The 18,341-nt window shown below is 38.4% G+C and overlaps 1 protein-coding gene across 5 annotated transcripts in view; it reads right to left on the reverse strand.

Moving 5' to 3' along the window:
* LOC133126078 (basic helix-loop-helix domain-containing protein USF3) overlaps positions 1-15,682 on the reverse strand; it is a 28,728-nt gene extending 13,046 nt beyond the window's left edge. The window contains exons 1-6 of one of the 5 annotated variants that reach the window (XM_061237896.1): positions 15,558-15,682; positions 11,126-11,225; positions 10,911-10,970; positions 959-987; positions 524-606; positions 268-364 (exon numbers count right to left, since the gene is read on the reverse strand). In XM_061237896.1, coding sequence (XP_061093880.1) covers positions 268-364; positions 524-606; positions 959-987; positions 10,911-10,970; positions 11,126-11,187 — 331 coding nt within the window. In that variant the 5' untranslated portion in view covers positions 11,188-11,225; positions 15,558-15,682. Of the gene's footprint in view, positions 1-267; positions 365-523; positions 607-958; positions 988-4,227; positions 4,254-5,717; positions 5,771-10,910; positions 10,971-11,125; positions 11,226-14,917; positions 15,048-15,221; positions 15,241-15,557 lie in introns of those variants that run through there. The other 4 variants (XM_061237897.1, XM_061237895.1, XM_061237899.1 and 1 more) reach the window with 4 other exon arrangements.
* Positions 15,683-18,341: the final 2,659 nt, after the last annotated feature.

The following is an 18,341-nucleotide window of genomic DNA, read 5'->3' on the forward strand; positions in this document are numbered from 1 at the left end:
GGAACAGATATACACACTCATAGTGCCACAGACGTACACACTCCTATTGCCATAGACATACACACTCCCAGTGCCACAGATATACACACAGTGCCACAGATATACACACTCACAGTGCTACAGACATGCACAATCAAACTTCTAAAGACATACATGCTCACAGTGCCACAGCAATAGACACTCTTCATACTGAAGCAGAGAGAGCAAGGAGAAATGGGTTTAAGTGGGGGGCACAGAATAAGAAGTAAACCAAACAAAGGGTTGTACCTTGCACTCTGTCACCTCCATTGAGCAGAAGAATGTCGTTCTGCTGCTTGAGCTGTATGATGTAGCGAAGAGCCTGGTCCAAAATCATATTTTTACTCTGCAAATAGAGCAGGAAACACAACTAACTGTTCATTCTGCATATATGCTAGAAATAGAGAAATGGAACAATGGACTATTGTGCTTTACTGGCTGTACAAGATCAGTTGTGTGCACACAAGTCATTTTCCAGAGAATTTGCAGCAGGTGTGCATGTTACCTGCTTCAGGGCTGGTGAGCAAGGCAGCAGTTCTCCAATGCGGTTGATTCCAGCATTAATTTTCTTCTTCCGATGTCTCTCAACTACAGAAGTGGGGGAATGATTGGCTCATCAGCTCCATAATTATTCTTTTATTTTTTCCACAATTCAGAAACATTGTGGTAGATCTCTTCCCACTCCCTGTAAGACCGGTGTAAATCTGGGTAGTCCAGTAGGCCAGCGTTACAGCTTCAGAGAAACGATGAAATACTAATAACCCATGAAATTTACATCAGTAGGATATCATTTTTTGGGGGTGCAATTGTATAACACATGCCTGGGCCTGGTTCTATCCTTCCAGTCATTCACAGGTGCACAGGGCCTTGAAAGCAGGGTGCAAGGCACCCACCTTATAACTGAACCCCTGCATCAAGAAAACGGCTCCAGAAATCTCACCTGCATTGTGACTTTCCTTGTTCTTCTTCCTGTCGACACAAATAATACAAACCTATCAAATGAGGCTTGCAGGGTATGTATTGTCTGGTATGGAAAATTAAAACAGCTATGCCGAGTAGGCTTACACTTTAAGTCCATGCTAGCTACCTAGAAGAAAGCAAGCAATTCATGAATCAGTGGAGACTGCAGTAAAAAAATATCAAAAATGTCTCAGTTCAAATTATATAACGGTCTTATAATTTGAACACTGTAGGTACTATATAATGCTTCTCTGTATGAATTGCTACCAGTTTTATGGCTAGCCCACAGATAGCTTGGTAAACAGATGTGGAAATATTTGCTAGCTAATGAATTTGCCGTCGCAAACCTTAGGTAGCTAGATAGCTAGCTCACAGGTTTTATCTGAGAAATAATTGAATATAACTTTAGCTAATCGTTATCTTCTATAGTTATCTTCTACCAGTTTGTATTCCATGTCAGTTGGCTAGCGACAGCTTTCCCAGTTAAACAGGGTAACTTTAACATAGCTGCCTAGCTACCACCTATGTGAGGCAAATAGCTACCTCTGCTCATCAACTTACCACGGAGATGCAGGTTCTGATTTGATCAAATCAAATAAGACTAGAAAAATCTATTCGTATAGTACAGTAAATTCAATTAAGAACTAATAGCCTATATAATCACACCAACACATATATATATTACAGACATCTAAGGAAAAACTTGTGTTCTGCTGATCCAGCACCAAGTAGTACCAATTCATTAATTCCCCATTCATTTCCTCAAAATTAAAGCCCCACTTCTCTAAATCAGTATTATTTTATGTAGAAACATTCCAACATCATCTTATTACCATTCCTGACTTTGCTTCCTGATAGTACTTTGGTAGGCATCCAGATTCAGAACATGGCTGAGCCAAATTCTGCGTCAACTGATTTTGTGAAGCAGATGATATTTGTTGATGGCTTGTTTGTTTTCACAGTATTCCCGATATAGTAGTTAATAGGATCATTATATTGAAAGGGTATAGCAGCAATTGGTTCTCTGCCAAGGTAATCTCAAAGCAACAAGTGCCTTATCACAACCAAACCCACAGTGCAATGCTCTTAAAGCCACAAAACATATTTTTTAACATTTTGTAGTAATATAAATAGCTTACTGAGATGGTAATGCCTCAAAGAAGGAAGTAAATCTAGCCTATAAATGGGAGTTATATTTAACATTGCTTCTAATTTCTTGGGAGAGCAGTTATCACCAACATAACGTTATATATTTTTTATTATGAATTTTTAAAAAGTGAGAGAGGGTCCAGTTCAACTTTTTCGCTGACTGGCATGGGTCAACACATATAGTTTGATATACATACACCCGCTTAGCTACATCAAGGTCCGGCTAAACTAGGCTCGCCTGGTTTTGTTTTGTTAAACAATGTTCTGTTAAATTCACGCAATTAACATGCTTTCTTTCCATAACGGACCAAATTAGACCATTAAAAGCACCAGCCTATGAATGCATTTAACTCGTAGCCCATTTGTTCCTAAATAGACGGTAACTGCCAGTTGATTTCTTGAAAGTTCAAGCACTTATTACCATTGCTGCAGTTTTGTGCGGCATGTTATTTCATTTTAATTGCACTGTATCTATTAATTCTATACATACATTTTTGGACTGCTGTTGAGGGCTTTGCATTGCAAGTAGTTGATTCACTAGCATTATTATGGTAAATAGCTTACATTTAAGATGGTTTAACATAGAACTGGTACTATGGTATGAAACTTAGCTTACAATTTGAGGTTCAGAAAAACGTTAGTCAGTTATCGGTAAATTTTTTGTAAATGTTTTACGACTCAGTTTTGGTTTGCCATTTAAGTGTTTAACCATTCACACCACTAGTATCTGTAATCTTTGGACTGTTAGTGTTTATGGATGGTGCGAACCATTGACCGTAATCAAATTTGTTTAGGCCTACTGAACAATAAAGGTACAATGGGTAATTTCGGACTCCTAACGGTCAAGAGAGGAATTGCAACAACAAACAACCACAGACCACAACACTGTTTAAGCTTCCAACAATCTATGAATATAACGCATAATATGAAGCGTTATTATACAGTTCAGTGCTCTCGTGCACTGTTTTGGAAAGCTGACAGTGACAAATGCAACAGAGCCTGCCGTGTTTTCGTAGTGTTCACGCAAATGTGAATTTATGAAATTTTGACTTTGGTGTGCTACACAACGCTATTTATATTTTTCTTTTTTTTACGTTTTCACTTTAACTAACCAACTACATTGTGAGCAAGCAAGTTACTTAGCTGGCTATATAACTAAGATATGATAGTCCACCACAAACGATGCAAGTGTAACTTACAGTTCAAGAGAAATAAAGGTTTAGCTAAACACGGATGATTGAACACATAAAGAGATAAAAGCTACCCAAATTGCACTCCAGACAAGCGATCACTGAAACTCTGTATACTATTGCTTATCTAGTTAGAAAACAAGACCAGTTTGCTATCAGAAACAACAAGCAAATGAGCTATTACTAGTTAGCTTCCCTAATGTACAAATATCCACCTGAAGCACAATGCTTGTGGAATCTCTACTATGTTTGTATTGCCTATATTTTATCCTAAGTGGATATTTGGAAATTTGTCATGCTAACTACAGCTAATTTGCCTGTTGCTACCGATAACAAACTGGTATTGTTTTATAACTAGATACGTAGTCTTCTCTTGGATAATAAACAATAGTATACACAGTTTCATTTATCGCTTGGATCTATTAATTCTTTACAAATATGTATAGAATTTTTGTAGCTGCAATTTAGGCAGCTACACGAACAATCAGAATAAGCCATTGGCTGCGCCAGTTAGAACCTATTTTTAACCAATGAGCTTGAATACTTGTACAGCTGTGCAATGTATTGATACAGAGTGACGGCCCGACAAATGTACACTTTGAAACCCGAATTGAAGGACCGTAAACACAGGCAGAGGGTGAGTCAACATGTGAGTGAGCCTTTTTCAATGATAGGAAGGGATTTATGGTCTTGTAACAATGTTTTAACACAAAAATCTTACCTATTGGACCTTTAAGTTAATGTTGAGCTAACATTAATAACATCCACGGTTCTGTAACTAGTTCAGAATAGCTACATTGTATTATGGCCTTTAAATGGCAGTCTGGATTAGCTCCACCCTGCACCACATGTTTACAATTTAATAGGACTTTCAGAAAGAAGGTCGGCTATCTCATAACCAGTAGCCTACCTGCTCTCTTGTGGCACGTAGCAAAGCTGTAAACAGAGAAACGGAGTTGTTAGCTGACAGAGGGAATTTTTCAATGACAAACTTGGCTTGGCTGCATCAAGATGGCAAAGTCTGTCTTTGAATTATACTCAATCTTATCATACCATATTCACTGAAATACAGATGAAGTGAATGGATATTCTACCTCAGACTATTTTTAAAAATTACAATTCAGTGGGAATACCGCTCCTTCTGCTGTTATGATAACCTCACCGACAGGCTCATGAAAGACTTAAACCTTTTGATTTCCCTTCCTCTGTTTGCAACTGAATAGCAGGGTCAGACACATTCTCACTTAGCCATCAACACCTACAGTAAAGGAATGTCTGGAATATCTGTTAAATGCTATATATTTAGGAAATACAACATGCTATTGACACTGCCATGTTACATAAAAGTTCGGCAATTTAAATCTGCTATTCCAGCTCTAAAGGCGCAGTTGCCGGTCTCGCATTCAAAAGCAAGAGCATTGACATATAATCTGGCATGCGCTTTTTCTCTAGCTAGCATTCAACGTGCTTCATTCACAATCTCTTTCTACCAAAAAGATATGCAAGCAATATGCAAGTAAACTTGTGTGTGATTCAAAGGCATACTTTGCCATCTCGATACAGCCAAGCTAGCATCAGCAATAACTTCGCCAAACCGTGTTTCATTTAAAAATGATCTTTGCCAGCGAAAAACTGTTTCTCGGTTTACAACTAGTGACGGAAACGTTCGTTCATTTTGGTGAGCCGGATCATTTCAAAAGATTCAAAAGATTTGTTCATTTGGCTCACTCGTTTGTTCACTTGTACTTCCGGAAAGTACGCGCATGAGTCTCAAATGTTACTCAGTTCGTTTGCAGCATTGAATTGTATTGGTACAAGCGTAAACAAGCCGCCTGCGTGTGGCTCCCTCGGAATATCACCCAGTCTAGTTGCGGATAATTTAATATAACGTGTAAACCACAACCAAAGTGTAATTGGGTAAATAGCCATAATCATTAGACCCTCTTTTAGACAGCATTCATTGACACCACGTGTTGCCCTGTTGTAGCCTAGCCTATTAATACGAAGAAAATAAAACTAATACAAATACGTTCCGATTTCTCTCCACTTCTGGGTCTACAACTTCTGTTTGGCGCTGTAACGTTATTCATATATAAACACTCATAACTTTTGAACCGTTTGTCCTAGAACGACGGGACTAGGTTCATTAGATTCCCCTGCTCATGCTGGTTAAAAGATCTTCCCCGAAGCAGACTGACCAATTTGCATTGAACCTTTCTGTTCAGGGGACGCTTCTCTTTAAAAGTTATATAAAGAAAGTTTCTATGTCCAAAAATCTGCCTGCTGTGATAAATTATATGATTGTGGGCATGGCCAAGTTAGCTAAAACAACAGTAACTCGTGACTGCTTTGATCAATCCTAATGAAATTAGGTAGCTATAGTAGTAGACATATGCAAACCTTGATTCTGTAGAAGCACCCCCAATTTGGTGTCACTGCGCCCATAGGTGGCCCTATAACAATCAAAAATGTGTAAATGCTTCCATCTCTTGAACCATTTGACCAATCATGTTGACATCATGTTGGATACACTATCTGTACTAAAATCCCTAAAATGCTGTCCAAGGAAAAAATATATCTAAAAAAATATGGCCACTATTAGGCAATCAGTAATCAGCTGCCATTTGACAGGCTTAGACATGATCGATCATGAAACTTGGTATGTTGACCTCTCGACTTGCTAGATTTGGAATCAATCAGCCATTAGGGGGCGATATATAGCAAATATGCAGGTTTCAAAGAGTGTATCAATGGAAAATTATATACTACAGTAAATCCTCAAATTGTGTCCGGGATTCTATTTGAAGCCGGGCCTCGGATAATAGCCGGGGGCATGGTCGATTTGTACAAATAAAGGCCGGCCCCCAAATACAAGCCGGGGTAATATTGCCTACCATTAGGGCTATCAGTCCATGAGCACTAGAAAACATTGTTTTGATTTAACTCAATGAAATAAAAGAGCTCTTCTTAATATTTTATATTGTTGGTTGGTTTAATACTGTTGCCAATGAAAAGTCGTTGTCCTACACCATGGGTCTCCAACACATTGCTCTCAAGCTGCCAGTCGCTTGCCGCTCCCTTCTGAGTAGCTTGCCAAAGGCTGAAGCAGTATACATTTAAACACAATTCCAGCCTACGAATTTAATGAAAAGTAAATCAGGCAAAATTAAAAATTAACTCAATTTAGGCTACTTGGCTAAGCAATAAGGTTTACATGTATTTACAGCACAGCGCACGTTCAATGAATGAATGAAAGCGGCTGCCTTGAGTCGCAATAAACAGACGGGTGGAAATCCCGACACTCTTTCAACTACATAAAACTTAAGTGAACCATCAAATACCCCCCAGATTTCAGTGCCCATCAGTCCCAACATTTAGCAATTGAATCAAACAGTCCAAAAGTAAATTAAATCCCAAACCAAAGCGAAAATCTTTTGATAGCCTATCGGTATGCTGCTCCAAACGAAACGCATGTCTCACAATAAAACGCACTTCAGGGAAAAAAAGATCCTTTACTTGCTGTTATCTACGCTAATTTTATTTATTGTTCATGAAGGCGTGTCTGGCAAGTTGGTATTTTATGAAGATGCATCTGTTTTGGCTTTCATTAATGGTTTAGCTACTCAAGTTGCGTTTCTGAATGGTTACAGGAAGTGTTGAACAGTGTTGGCCCACTTTAAGTGTAGCCTTTTACTTTATTTCTAAGAATAAAATTATTCTACAACAGAAGCCTAATAAGAAATAAAGGCCTCCCTCGAATACAAGCCTGCCCCAAATAAAGGCCTGTGCTTTGTGCAGCCTAAGTAAATAAAAGACCCCGGACACAATTTGAGGATTTACGGTATACATCATTTGATGTAAGGCCTCCAACTGAACAACTTTGCCTCAAGAAGCAACATTGCCAGCCATTTAGATTTTCCGCAATTATTACTTATTTTCTAAATCTACTTTCATAAACAGGTCTCTGAGTTTTTGATCCACTTTCACCAAATAGGTCTAAGAATAATCTAAATAGTCTGACATACAATAAGAATGACAAGGATTTTGGCTATCCATTACAAAATGGTCGCCGGGCACCAATAAATGTTTGTAGGTGTGGCCAATTTTACTAAAACAGCTATACTTCTTAAAACATACATATATAAACTTATATATAAAACAGTGAACACTTTTCCATAAAAATATGCAGCTCATATCTTCTTGTCGAAAAGGTCCATCTGAATAAAAATTTTTTTGAATGGGGTGAATCGGGTAAGAAATGTAGAAACTACAGCAAGTTTTTTTTGCTGTGCTATGCATACAGTATGCAAATATCCTTCATTCATTCTAGATTTTTTTCATAGTATTGCAACGCACATCTACTTGTTGGGCATGTTGTTCCGAATGATACAAAATTTGAATTGTGTCAATCGGTTAAGAAATGTAGATGCAGTTTTTGTGTCCAAGCTGTGAAGTTGCATGAATTATATTGTTTTGGCCAATTAATTAGGTAAAATTAAACTTGTGGTCTTTGCAAAGCCATTCATCACTTTTATTGCAAAGCCTAGCTGACTATATTACAGAAAATTAAAAGCCAACATGGTTTAGCTAAATATTATTTGTGATATCCTAACTATTCAGCTGGTCCATAGAATGCCTGCTGATGGCATTAACGTTACGCCTTACGGCTCAACTGCACTGTACTTTCAGTTCAACAACAGCTCATGGCTCGTTTGTTCATTCGTTCGTTCAATGGCTCGCTTGTTCAGTTGTGCAATGGCTCTTTTGGGTCACTCATTCAATGGCTCATTCGGCTCTTTGTTCACAAACTAGTTCTCCGGCTCAGTGGGGCTTTCATTCGTTCACTCTTTTCGGTCATTCGTTCACCGGCTCAGTATGGCTCCACGGCTCGCTGATGTAGGTAAGCCTATCGGCTTAATCACACAATACTGTCCTGATAAGTAGCCATTAGTTACTGTGCAAGCCACTAAAATCACTGTCTTTGGCTAAGCGGGGCGGGCAGATCTCAGCGCTTGGGGAGAGAGCCAAACAAACAAATCTTTCAGGAGAAGCCTCAGCTCAGTTCGTTCATTGGATTCGTTCGTACGCCCATCACTATTTACAACACCACTATGCTAACGTTAGTACCTTAGCCGAAAGTCGTATTAAAATTAAACTATAGCTACGTTAAATTGTAAACGTGTCGTGCCAAAGTGGACCTAGTTGTTGTAACATTGGCTCATCACTACAAATATGTAGGTTTTATGTTTGTTATACAACTTGGATGACATTAACTGTCCCTGGTGGAAAATCCAGCTATGAACAGCTTCAGATACCAGCTACTACCCAGTTGTTGTTTCAAAACATAGCTTTAGTTGGTCAGACCATGTTGAGTAGGCCTATGGAGCTGGCTTAATTGTTTTTTTCAGCAGGGATTGATATTCGCTTGAAAAGCTAGACAGGAATGTAACATTACGTTTGTCTTTGGAACTTGTAAGGGACAAAGTGAGGATTCAGTTTGCTGTATTGTCTTCACCCACCCCACCCCCACTGCTATTCAGCTGAATGACTGTAGATTTCAATGCTCGTGATAAGGTGAAACTTATGTTGAGGCATGTCCCTTGTTCAAGAAAAAAAACCATACCCTGCCTTCTTTAAGATAGAGAAAAAAGGTTTATTTATTTACATTGCAGATACAAGTTAGCAAGCAACATGCTGGTTATCCAAGGGATGTGTAAAAAGCCAGCTGTTTCCACCAATCCATCCAATAGGAAGAAATGTATTTTGAACTCCCATAATGTCTCATATTGTCTTTAACTCGCAAATCAAGCAGCCTAAATGAGAGAGAAACTGGCAGGTATTTGCAGATAAATACAATTCATAATTATACTAAAATACTAAAATTTTCATGACTTCCCATTCAATGTTTCAGTGTGGTGGCATTATTGATAGTAAATCAATGTATACTTATGAATAAAACAATAAATTCATAACCAATTACTTGTACACCGTAGCCTAATGGGCAAGTGGTTAACCTCACAGGACATTTAGGAACACTTTGGAAATATTTATTTGTCCGATTATGCACTGAAGCCTACGTTGTGCATAGGCTTGTGTTATGTATGAAATGAGAGGACAAATAAAGTTAATTGTATTAACCGCTGGAGGTAACTGATTCCCTCATGACTAAATCGGAAGTGCTCATAAAGATAACATTAAAAGGTCCTGTCATTCTGAAAAAACATGTTCCCTTCTGAATGCTCTTCTTAAAAAGATGGCTAACAAAACCTGAGCTAATTTCTGCTGTGTGATTTCACCAGTTGGTTTACATAGGCTATGTACATCCTCCTGACCTAACCTTAAGGTCAGGTTTTCGCCGGTTTGTACTTAAGACACTGTTTTCCCAAGCAACAAGCCTGTCTTTTTTCCAGAAAGGTTGTCCGCATTCTGAGAAAGAGACATAAATTGAACCCCTTACAAAGGAATCCATGTTTAAAACCTTTTAGCAAACACTCTTATCCAGAGCGACGTACAATGAAGTGCAAATCGAACACAGTGACCAGTGCGATGAGGACCCTAGAGGAAAGTACAGTTCAGAGTCCTATCGTGACCACATAGATACAATTTGAACCCTTACAGTACATCAACTTACCAACTAGCATACAACGGTTGGCAGCTAGAATACCCCGAGTACTACAATAACTATATACAAGTGATATTATAATCTATGGGATGCACACAGCTAATCATGGTGGAGAGGTAGGGAGGGAAAGGTGCAGCCTGAAGAGGTGAGTCTTCAGTCTGCACTCTGCTGTTCTGACATCCACAGGAAGGTCATTCCACCACCGTGGGGCCAGAAATGACCCCAACCTGCACCCCATGACATGGGCTTTCAAAAAACACTAAACATGATTATACCACAAATGGAATACCAAAGGTTTACATAATGCTATTTCAACTCTGTAAAGCTGTTGAAATTAGCTGTAAAGCGCTCTGTAAGGCACACCTGTCAAAGCAAATGAGAAGTGCTACTATAAAAATAGAATGTATTCTTGCGTCTTTACTTGCTTGTGGTTAGCCATAGTTCACTACAGTAGGTATCTTTCTTACTACTAATTACCTCGTCAGGGGCCATACAGCGGGAATGTAAACAGCAATCGATCTGACAATCACTTCCGTGTACATTCACTACACATTGCATGCCAGTCGAATGCTATTGGTGAGACATTAGATTCATTCAACAACAATGGCAATGAAACGAGCTGGACTCCTAGAAGCTACACTGAACAAAGACTTACATTACAGTAATAATAATATCTTAGTTCTGTGAGCATTCCACTGACGTGGCAGAATTACAGAGGTAGCAGGGTGATGGCAACATCTCTTTACCAAACCATGTGGACTCTGCCTCAATATTGGCAATGCAAAATAATAAGGGATGCAGATAAATCTAAGTTGTCTTGGATCAGCCTTTCAGATTGTGACTTTACATAAGCTCTTCATTATTTGAACAGCGCACTGTTCAAAAGCACTTTAAAAAGTGCTGGACAGTAAGCATGTGCTCATGATCAGTGACAAAAAGTGGGATTGCTGCAGATGAGAAACACAACTTACCGCTGAGGTTTGTGGGCTGGGGTCTGCTTCTTCATTATCTCTGGCATTCTGATATGTGCTCTAGTTTATAACAGAACACAACCACGCACACACATACAAACGTGAAAGGCAAGTCAGACCAGTTTGATAAACATCAATGCAGCTAGGACTACACTCAGACATGCACGCACGCACACACGCAGTGAGACGGGTAGCTGGAAAAATGGACAGCTTACCTCTCAGCTCCATGCGAGTCCAGTGCAGACGGAGCCTGGTGACGTAAGCACGCAGTCACCATGCCCACTGGGCAGGTCTTTGAGCCCCATCCCTTTCAGCCTGCACCATAATGGCCATGAAGAAGGGGAACAGACAATACCACAATGTCACGGAACACAAAACGTCACAAAAACAGATACGCACAGAAAAAATGCATGAAATCTCAAGATTCAAGAAAAACATCCCATGCCATATTACATAAATAATCAACAAAACAATATCATAAACAGATAACCGTATCCTTATAAACCAGTGAACCGGAACTTATGGCTTGTAAGCCATACTTGGATCTTTGCTAGAAATCATCGTATACGGGGGTTAGAGTTTCTTTTAAAAAATAATTTTAAAAACCATGTGCTACAAAAGCATGTCCAAGATGTACAAAAAGTTGCACTTGAGAAGAAAATACTCAAATGTGAATCACTGACAAGTAGGGTAGTCACTAGAGACTATTTTAATAATAGAGCATTCTACCAATATAACAGAAGATAAACCAAGTTAATAAAAAAAAAAAAAAAAAATTCTTTATAATGTATAGAAATACAAGGAGAGCAGAAATATGCTCAGAGAACTTGAAATGGCTAAATAAAACTTTTTTTTATTTATTTTGAGGACACTGTTTGATGTGGAACAAACTGGCCGAACAAAAAAGAACACACTTTTTTTTGATGTGGAAGCCTAACATTGTTTTCTTAGTTTTGGTTGTCTGAGTGAAATTAGCTTGAAACTCAAAACCTTGAACGATCGGATTCATTTTGATGTACCGACCCTAATGAACAAATTTATTTGAATGAATCTAAATTCCCGACACTAGCAGGTTGCTAGCTAACTAGCTAATCTCCATCTCTCAATCTCCATCCATCTCTCCATATCACTCTCTGCCATGGCCCACATAACCCCAGAGTGATTTTGATGGAAGGGATATTATTTTAAACAAACTTCACTAGATCTGAACAGTTGCAAATAAACAAGTAACCGGATTTCTACATTGATGTGCAGCCTGAAAGACTTGATCACACAGGGAGACTGCATTTACATATTTCACCGGATACTTTGGAGTGGTTTCTACTGTGGTTATTCCACAACTGAGTGTTTTGGCATACACCTGAACACCATTCGACAGTGGATGAATGAGCATCACCAGAGAAGGCAAGACAGATGCTGCTCCATTTCATAAATAATTCATAACCCTTCAAAGTTTCTGAATTCTGATCAATTAAAGATGGTAAAGTCAGAAAGACAGAATAAAAGTAGGCTTCCTTGGGTATCTAGTAATACTAAAGACAATACTAAAGCTGTCAAAACAGATATGATGGGACAGCTTTACTCCAAAACATGTTTCTATACAATCTGGCGTATATTTTTACTTGATAGTAATAAACTTTGCAATTAACACCCTTTATATGGTGCAGGCCACTCGTGGTGGTGACAAATCCGGTCCATTTTATGGAAGGGGATACAGTTTTAAAAATCCAATGGATAATGCTGTTTTGAAACCTAAAGCTGGAGCTTTTCATTGTCCAGCAATGGTATCATTTTACTTGTATGCCAAAAACAGGTAAAATTCACCTTGATATAGAAAATAGTTAACCTACACACAAGGTACACTACTTGTAGGTCTGTCCAACACTAGATATAGGCTATAGAACACTATCCTACTACCCTCAAAATATATACAGCCCCCTCCAGATGTTTTGGAACAGCAAGGCCAATTCCTTTGTTTTTGCAATAAACTGAATACATTTGGGGTTGAGATAAAAAGATGAACTTGAGACAAGAGTTCAGGATTTCAGCCTTTATTAGACCTAGATGTGTTAAACTAATTAGAACATAGCACCTTTGGTATCAGACCACCCAATTTTTAGGCAAGCAAAAGTATTGGAACAGAGTATTTAAGTAAATGAAAGTAAGTACTTAACACTTAATATTTGGTAGCATATCCCTTGCTTGCAATAACTGTATCAAGCCTGTTTTATGTCTGTTGCTCAGTATGCCAGCGGTTTCTTTCTTTGTCAGAACATTCCAAATGGCTTGCTTTTCTCCCAAAGACAGCTCTCTAGTATTCATGTTGCAGTCTTCACAGGCTAAAGCCAAGAGTAGACATTCAGAACTATTTATTGTTTAACCAATCAATCTCATTGGGCACATCTGGGCAATAAGAAACACTTGTCAGTCACATGTTCCAATATTTTTGTTTAACAAAAAACTAGATGGTCTGAAATAAAAGATGATATGATCCAAGTTGTTTAACACATCTTGATAAAAAAAATACCAGGAAATAAAAGCTTAAATTCAGATCTGTCATCTCATGTACATCTTTTGAGTTGCTGACATGCGACGTCTTCAACTTAATGGGGCAATAAAAATGTGATTAAAGTATGTTCCCACATAACCAGAGTACCATCTCTTTTCTCAAGATATTATCGCTAAATGTGACACATTTTCTAAATTTCACAACTTTTCTTAGATGCAGTTCAACTGGATAAAATGTACCTCTATGGACCACTCCTTTTCTGGAAATCAAAGTGCTGACAATTTACACTCAAGACTCAACAGCCATGTCTCTTTCCAAATATAATGCCTCAGTTACTTGTGAACACAACATAACTATAAAAATATAAAAATAAAATAAAACACATTTTAATCTATAGCCATTTCTTAAATTGCCAGGGCTCACCGCGAAAGTAGATGAATCACACCAGTATTCTGGGAAGTGGAAAATGTTTTGATCAGTGTTTTAGCCAGCTGTTGCGGCATTCTTGCATATTCAAACATCCAAAGTGTCAAAGTGTCCATTAGCCAGCTGTGAAGTTTAGAAATTCTGCAAAGACAATATAGGAACTCATATAGCTCGCAATGTCGGACCACAAAGACATGAACACTTTTCCCCAGAATACTGGTGTGCTTTGGCGGATACTTCTGCTCTCGCAGTATACTGTCTCGAACACAATGTAACAGGAGTTACCCTAAATGCCGTCGAACATACTCTCTTGCGTTATAATGTGGGACAATCGAGAACAATTAGGCAAGTAGATATCAAACACAACGTCGACATTGCTACACTTTGATACACGCAACGCAAGCTAGTTGGTTATATTGAGAACAGCAATGTTTTTCTATAAGCCTAAATCCAATAAATGCATGCATTTGTGCTACGGTCTCTATATGTGTAGATAGTAACTGAATGCTATAAAATAAAAATGGTTTAACATGAACCACTCATTTATACTAAAGACTAAAGCGGAATCAGACTAACGCTATTAAACTATTAGTTTGTTAGCTATCGATTCATAATATTGATAGCGAGCAAGCTAACGTTCGCTAGTCAATTCCATTCAAGTCATGAAAACACATTGCTAACGTTACACAAACAGCAAATTCCTGCTTTTGATTAGCTAGCTAGGAAGCTATGCTATAGAAGTTCTGAAGCTAGCTAGCTAGCATAAACGATTCGCAGGTACTTTTTCCGCTCACTACAATGGGCACTTCACTAGCTATGTAGCAACAGCCAAAACAAAAATTATATCATAAAAATATGTGTTAACAGCATGACATGGAATATGTGTTTGTATTTCCACTCAAAGCTAACGATTTAGCAAAATACCGTTACCTGCAAGCTAACTGCAGAGCAACCACCATAGAAAATAGTCTATTTGAGATACAAAAAGAGCCTCACAAAGCCACGTATGGGCACCAAAGCTAATTTAGGCTTTGTGTATCGCTATAATAATACGCATATGTATTGTACTAACCTGTAGCGTCAACATGTTTGTGATCACGTCCCTGTCAAAACTTTAGCTTTCCTCGGCGAGCAATTCCAGTATCAACCTAACCCCAAATCCGCACGCAGCGGATAGGGCCAGGGTAAGCGGAAAAAGCCCAATCCCAATCAAGCCAAGTAAAGTGGCATCCAATAAAATGACAAAAGGGAGGAGTGTAAGGCCAAATCCTGTGTTGTGTTCGAGAGGAAGAGGCGGTGTGAGAGGCCGCTCTCCGGGCCTGAACGTATGCACCATAGAGCGTCAATAGAACTGGAGAGGTTGGGAGGGTTATTACCGTAGACTGTAGAAGAATATGGACCAAGTGCCTGTTACGTCACCCGTCGACTATCCATGGGCTTGTTTTGAAGCCCAGGAAGTCGAGTTTACTGGTGCCGCCATATTGTACCTTTTGAGTCACAGTCTGCGCAGTAGGGAAGCGGAGTGTGGCTCCTCCACTAAGAGAGAGTGACGTAATATGTACCTGATTCGTCAACAAAGTATTGCCCTGTTGTTGTAGTAATACGATCACTTAAAGGTACAATAGGTACGATTTTTGTGTTAAAACGTTGTTGCAAGACCATTGTAAATTCCGTCCAATCATTGACAAAGGCTCACTGACATGTTGACTCACCCTCTGCCTGTGTTTGTAGTCCTTAATTGTTGCTGGAATTCCTCTCTTAATGGTTAGGAGTCTGAAATGACCTATTGTACCACAGATTGTGACAACATGTTCTTGTGGGAAAAAATATATTTTTACAGTTATTGTACCATTGCTTTTGAATAACATATACTGGAGCCAACTGCAGTGGCGCTAGTGAACACGGTTTCTCCCTGTCTCTCAGTAGGACCAGGAAATGAAAGCTTGGTTTTGGCTGCTTGGTTATTATACAGTTCAATGGGGAAGTAAAGCAGATGTCCCGCTGCATTGCATTTCCGGTTTACTGCTAAATGCTATGCTAATGCATTTTATTATAGACGGCAGCAGCAACAACTTCATACAAGCAAAATAACTATTATATCGTTCTGCAACCACACAATTACAAGGCTCCATATCATAGCAAATGATCGACACGCAGCTTTTTATTTTCATTACTCAAAAATATACAGTTAAGAGTGCACAGTCAGATTTGTGTACCAAACACAACAACAAAGATGACGTTATCTATCCTCGGTTGGCCAGTCTCATGGGACGTACAAAACATTCATGCCCATTGTTTTTCTCCCCAATTGCACTTGACATCGGTTGCAGGATGCCATCGATAAGCGACTGATTATGTATCCTTTTTGTAATCAAGTTTATAAGTTAAAATCATGCTCCATTTTTAAATCGCACAAGTTGGGCCGATACATGAATACAAACACCACTGTCGGTGGAAATGGGATGGTCCAAATGTGGAAATGTCATCATTATGAAAGGGAAAGCGCTATGGGAGACTGCGCTTTAGCCTATCTTGGCTATCTTTAGTCGATCTAAAAACACTTTATATGAATTGAAATCCCATCGTATTCAGCATATAGCTATATATTTATATTCTTGCAGATGTCATAGACAAGAGATTGGAGATTTCCATTGTAAAAAAGGTATTAAAATTCTATATTTTCCCAAAACATATGGACCAAACGATCATTGTTTCATAAACTACAGCAGCAAGAACTTATATAAAGAAATGAGGCATTAAATCATTCTGTAACAACAAAAAAGGCAAATGATTGACATTGACAGCTTTTCGTGAGTTTTTTAAAATATCATAGTTACGAGTCCACGGTCAGCTTTCTGTACCAAATCCAACAACAAAGATGACAAGCTACCTCTGGGACATACTTCAGGCTGTGACATGTTCTTTGGGGTTAAATGAGGTGTATAAATAAAGATGGCTGATGGTTGAGTAGAGCTTGACCCTCAAAGGAGTCTCACAGTTTGGTTATTTCCCGTACTCCTACAACGTTACCTATCCTCAGCTGGCCAGTGTCATGAGATGTACCAAAACATTCACACCTATGGGCTTTGCCATCAATAGACTACTGATTATAGAATGTATCCTGTTTGTAATCAAGTTTATACGGTCCCCTCCAAAAGTATTGGAACAGCAAGGCCAATTCCTTTATTTTTGCAATCCAGTAAATACATTTGGGGTTGATGTGATGCCCACTAAAATGTGATCACATTAGTGATGTTGTTTTTGCGAGTTTATAGTTTTGTTTTACAGGTGAAATCTGTCTATTTGTTTCACGATAATGATTTTACCTAAGTTGCCTGTAATAGCAATTATACGACACCAGATGGCACTGTGACATGGTTGAGTCTAGGTATTGGACTTGGCGAGGGCTCTCCATAACTTTGAGACTTCGAGAAAACAGGTCAAGTCTAACTGCCTCTTCATTTTTGTGACTGTTTTCCAGGTTAGTAAAGTGTCACAAGCACCATGTATTGTGTAATTCAGTTTTATAAAATCAGTATGGAGTTTGATTTACGTTTGTCAGATTGGTGAATGTCCAGTTTGTCTAGTTTAGTGTAAATTAGCTAATGTAGGCTAACTAAGATGTGAGAAGTTAGCTAACGTTCGCCAGTAATGTTAAGAATGCTCCGAACGCTAGCTAACTATATAACTTACTTGAATTAATTTTACTGTTACTAAGCAAAGTTAACGTTAGCAAAGTTAACGTTAGCCCTACGTTAGTTTTCTGTGAAATTTGGAAAGTTAGCGAACATTGCTTGTTTTCCTGTTTGGCGCGAAATTAGGTAATGTTAGCTACCAAGGGCATATGCTCATATTCGTTTGGAAATCAATTCGGTTACTTATGTAAAGTTAGCCCAGATTGGCACTGCCGCTATTCTAGCTAAAATGAACGTATTCTCTTCTCCAATTAACGTTATGTGTCGTTGTTGTAGAGACAACAGGATTCAGCACTCGGTGCTGATAGCTTTGTATCTTGTGTAAATGGCTTCACGTATCCCATTCCTTTTAATTATATATTTTTGGCTGGCTCAATAGTTTCAAGTTTAATGAAGGGTTCAATTGTTTAAACTATAGAATAATATACAAGTTAATTATTCATCACTGCGATGCATGTCCGAGGATACTGGGAAGTATGTAAAGTGCATTGAGGATGCTGATGCAGAATATAGACACATGTTTAGGAATGACCATTTATTTTGAGTGTCTATAAACAAGATATAAATGTCTAGTGAATAGAGATATGGAAAGTGTATGGGGAAGATATTGTTTTTGATAGTGACCATTTTATTTTGAGTGTTCTATGAACAAGAGATAAATGTCTAGAGACAGAGACAATGGTTATATCTGTACAGCAGTACAAGTAACTCTATTAAAGGGACAGTGCAGGCAGGGGTGATAATTTTAATACTTGTGATAATTTTAATACTTGTGATAATTTTAATACTTGTGATAATTTT

This window comes from Conger conger, chromosome 4 (assembly GCF_963514075.1).
Source record: "Conger conger chromosome 4, fConCon1.1, whole genome shotgun sequence".
Classification (NCBI taxonomy): Eukaryota; Metazoa; Chordata; class Actinopteri; order Anguilliformes; family Congridae; genus Conger; species Conger conger.